Consider the following 2,875-nt stretch of genomic DNA (forward strand, 5'->3'; position numbering starts at 1 on the left):
ACCCATATTCATATTTTAGCATGGTATCAGAGCAATCGATCCTAGGTTGTCTCTAAATCCTCGTATCGAATTTCTTGAAACCCGAATCCCTCGTATCGAATTCCTTGAAACCCGAACCCGTATCCTCGTATCCTGAATCCCGTATCCTGAATCCCGTATCCTCGTATCTTGAATCCCGCAACCCTAAACACATATCTGAAACCCTAAACACGAATCCGAAACCCTAAACACGAATCCGAAACCCTAAACACATATCCGAAATCCTAAACAGTGTTTTTTTCCTCGTATTCTTCAATCCTTTCGCTGCCATGGATATTGTTTCCAAAACCACCGACTCCACTTCCTCAATTCCCCAAATTGTTACTATTCAAAGTGACAACGCTCCGTTTCCTACCGGCATCACCTTGACAGAGACCAATTATGCCTTATGGTCTCAGGTCATGGAATTACGTATTGCTAGCCGCGAAAAATTGGGGTACCTCACCGGCGACACTCCACGGCCCTCTAAGGCCTCCTCCACTTACAGCCAATGGTGTACGGAGAACTTTAGGGTCAAAGGGTGGCTCATCGACTCCATGTCTCCAGACTTGATGGGTCGGTTCATCCGTTTTAGTACCGCCAAAGAAATCTGGGATGCCGTGAAAAAAACCTACTTTGATGGGGGGGATGAAACTTTTTTGTTTGATCTCAACAAACGGGCGTTCACCATTAAACAGAATGGTGCTCCCGTCCACAAATACTACAGCCAGCTGCAGACCATCTTTCAGGAGATTGATCATCGCACTCCGAATCGCATGCACTGTGACGCCGACGTCACTGAGCGCCAGACTGAACTGGATCGTCTTCGTGTTCAGCTTTTCGTTGCCGAGCTCGATCCTCAGTTTGATCAAGTCCGGGGGGAGATCCTGGGCAAAGACCCCAAATTGGACCTTGACCAAACTTTTGCATATGTACGTCGTGAAGCGCAACAACGACTGACCATGGCCAGTACTCCAGACACTGCGGTTCTGGCCACTCAACGTCCGAGGGGCCCTCCGCCCTCTACCGGTGGCGCTTCTTAGACTCAGACCACAAGCTCTCGTCCGGAGACCAAATGCACTCATTGTGGTGGGAGCAAACATATTCGTGCTCACTGCTATGAACTAATTGGGTACCCGGTGTTGTGAATTGAGAACAAACTCAACTTACCCTCCCCTAATGATCTTGTTGTTGATGGACTTTGTGACAAACACAATTATGGATGAATCACACACACTACACTTGAGAAACCAACCGAGCACAAAATGACACAAGAATTTATAGAGGTTCAGCAATTGCCTACATCCTCTTGGTGATCCCCTTGAGAAATTCACTAATGAAAGAATAAGTTACAACTTTGGTTTACAAAGAAACCCCCTTAGAACTCTATTCTCTCCCCAAGCTCTCTTTTCTCTCTCACCCCTTGCTCTACACTTTGATACACTAGAGAACTCTTAAGTCTTAATTTGCTTCTTGCATGCTAAACCCCTTTATATAGCCAAATATGCAAGAGTGTGAATGCAACCTCACACTATTCAAATGTTGGCTACCAAACTTAACCATGGATGGCTACCAAACATTCCACCATTTTGTGCCACCAAACAAGTCACCTATTTTTGACAAAGATGGCAAGCCAATATTTACTCACATAGGCAACTCCAAAATTCTTCTAGAAATGAGTCAACCATGTCATGGAATTTAGGTAGAAATCCATAGCACACAAAAGAGGACTATGTATCCTTAGGTGAGCCAATTTTTCCAACAATCTCCACCTTGGCGAACCTAAAACTCCATGTGGAAATCATTGCCTTTCAGGACATCTGTTATGTCTTGAGAATCGTCCTGATAACTCCCAAGAACTCCACCTCAATCTTTAGCATGGAACAAGATTGAGCAAGCTCAAACAATGTTTGAACTTTGCTGTTGTGACTGGCTTTGTTAGACAATCTGAAGCATTTTCAGTTGTATGAACCTTCTTTATCATGACGTCTCCATCGTTCACCCAATCTCTTATCCGGTGGTATCGTACATCAATGTGTTTGGACCTCCCATGGAACGCTTGATTCTTCACTAAGTATATAGCACTTTGACTGTCACTTTGTATCACCACCAAGTCTTGAGCTATCTCGAATTCCTTTGCCAATCTCTTCAGCCATACTGCTTCTTTAGAAGCTTCCGTGAGCGCCATATACTCCGCCTCTGTAGTAGACAAAGCACTAACCGATTGTAGCACCGCTCTCCAACTAATCGGTCCTCCACCACAAATGAAGACATATCCTGTGGTGGATCTCCTCTTGTCTAGATCTCCTGCATAATCAGAGTCCACATACCCCGACACACATGCCTTTCCTTGTTGTCTTTCAAACAATATACCAATCCTCTTGGTGCCCTTCAAATACCTTAGAATCCACTTTGCTGCTGTCCAATGTTGTTTCCCTGGATTCGCCATGTATCTTGACACTACACTTACGGCTTGGGCTAAGTCGGGGCGTGTGCACACCATTGCATACATGAGACACCCTATCAAGCTTGCATATGGAACTTTGCTCATTTCTTCCTTCTCTTCATCCGTAGAAGGACATTCCTGCGCACTTAACTTAAAATGCTCCGCCAAAGGAGTAGACATAGGCTTGCAATCCATCATATTGAATTTTTCAAGTACTTTGGAAATGTACTTACTTTGTGACAACCATAGCTTGCCTGAATTTCTGTTTCTCCTTATCTCCACTCCTAGGATCTTTTGTGCAGGGCCAAGATCCTTCATGTCAAACTCCCTTCCAAGCAATGTCTTCAATTCCTGGATTTTTGACATATCTTTACATGCAATTAGCATGTCATCAACATAAAGAAGCAAAAA

At 44.3% G+C, this 2,875-nt stretch overlaps 1 protein-coding gene across 1 annotated transcript; it reads left to right on the forward strand.

Annotated features, from left to right (window-relative positions):
* Positions 1 to 308: 308 nt before the first annotated feature.
* On the forward strand, positions 309 to 1,061 carry LOC148291102 (uncharacterized). Its single transcript, XM_088245348.1, has one exon. It carries the CDS (start codon positions 309 to 311, stop codon positions 1,059 to 1,061), a length of 753 nt encoding a protein of 250 aa, XP_088101474.1.
* The last annotated feature ends 1,814 nt before the right edge of the window (positions 1,062 to 2,875 follow it).

Source organism: Prunus avium, chromosome 8, assembly GCF_965620075.1.
Source record: "Prunus avium chromosome 8, drPruAviu1.hap1.1, whole genome shotgun sequence".
Lineage (NCBI taxonomy): Eukaryota > Viridiplantae > Streptophyta > Magnoliopsida > Rosales > Rosaceae > Prunus > Prunus avium.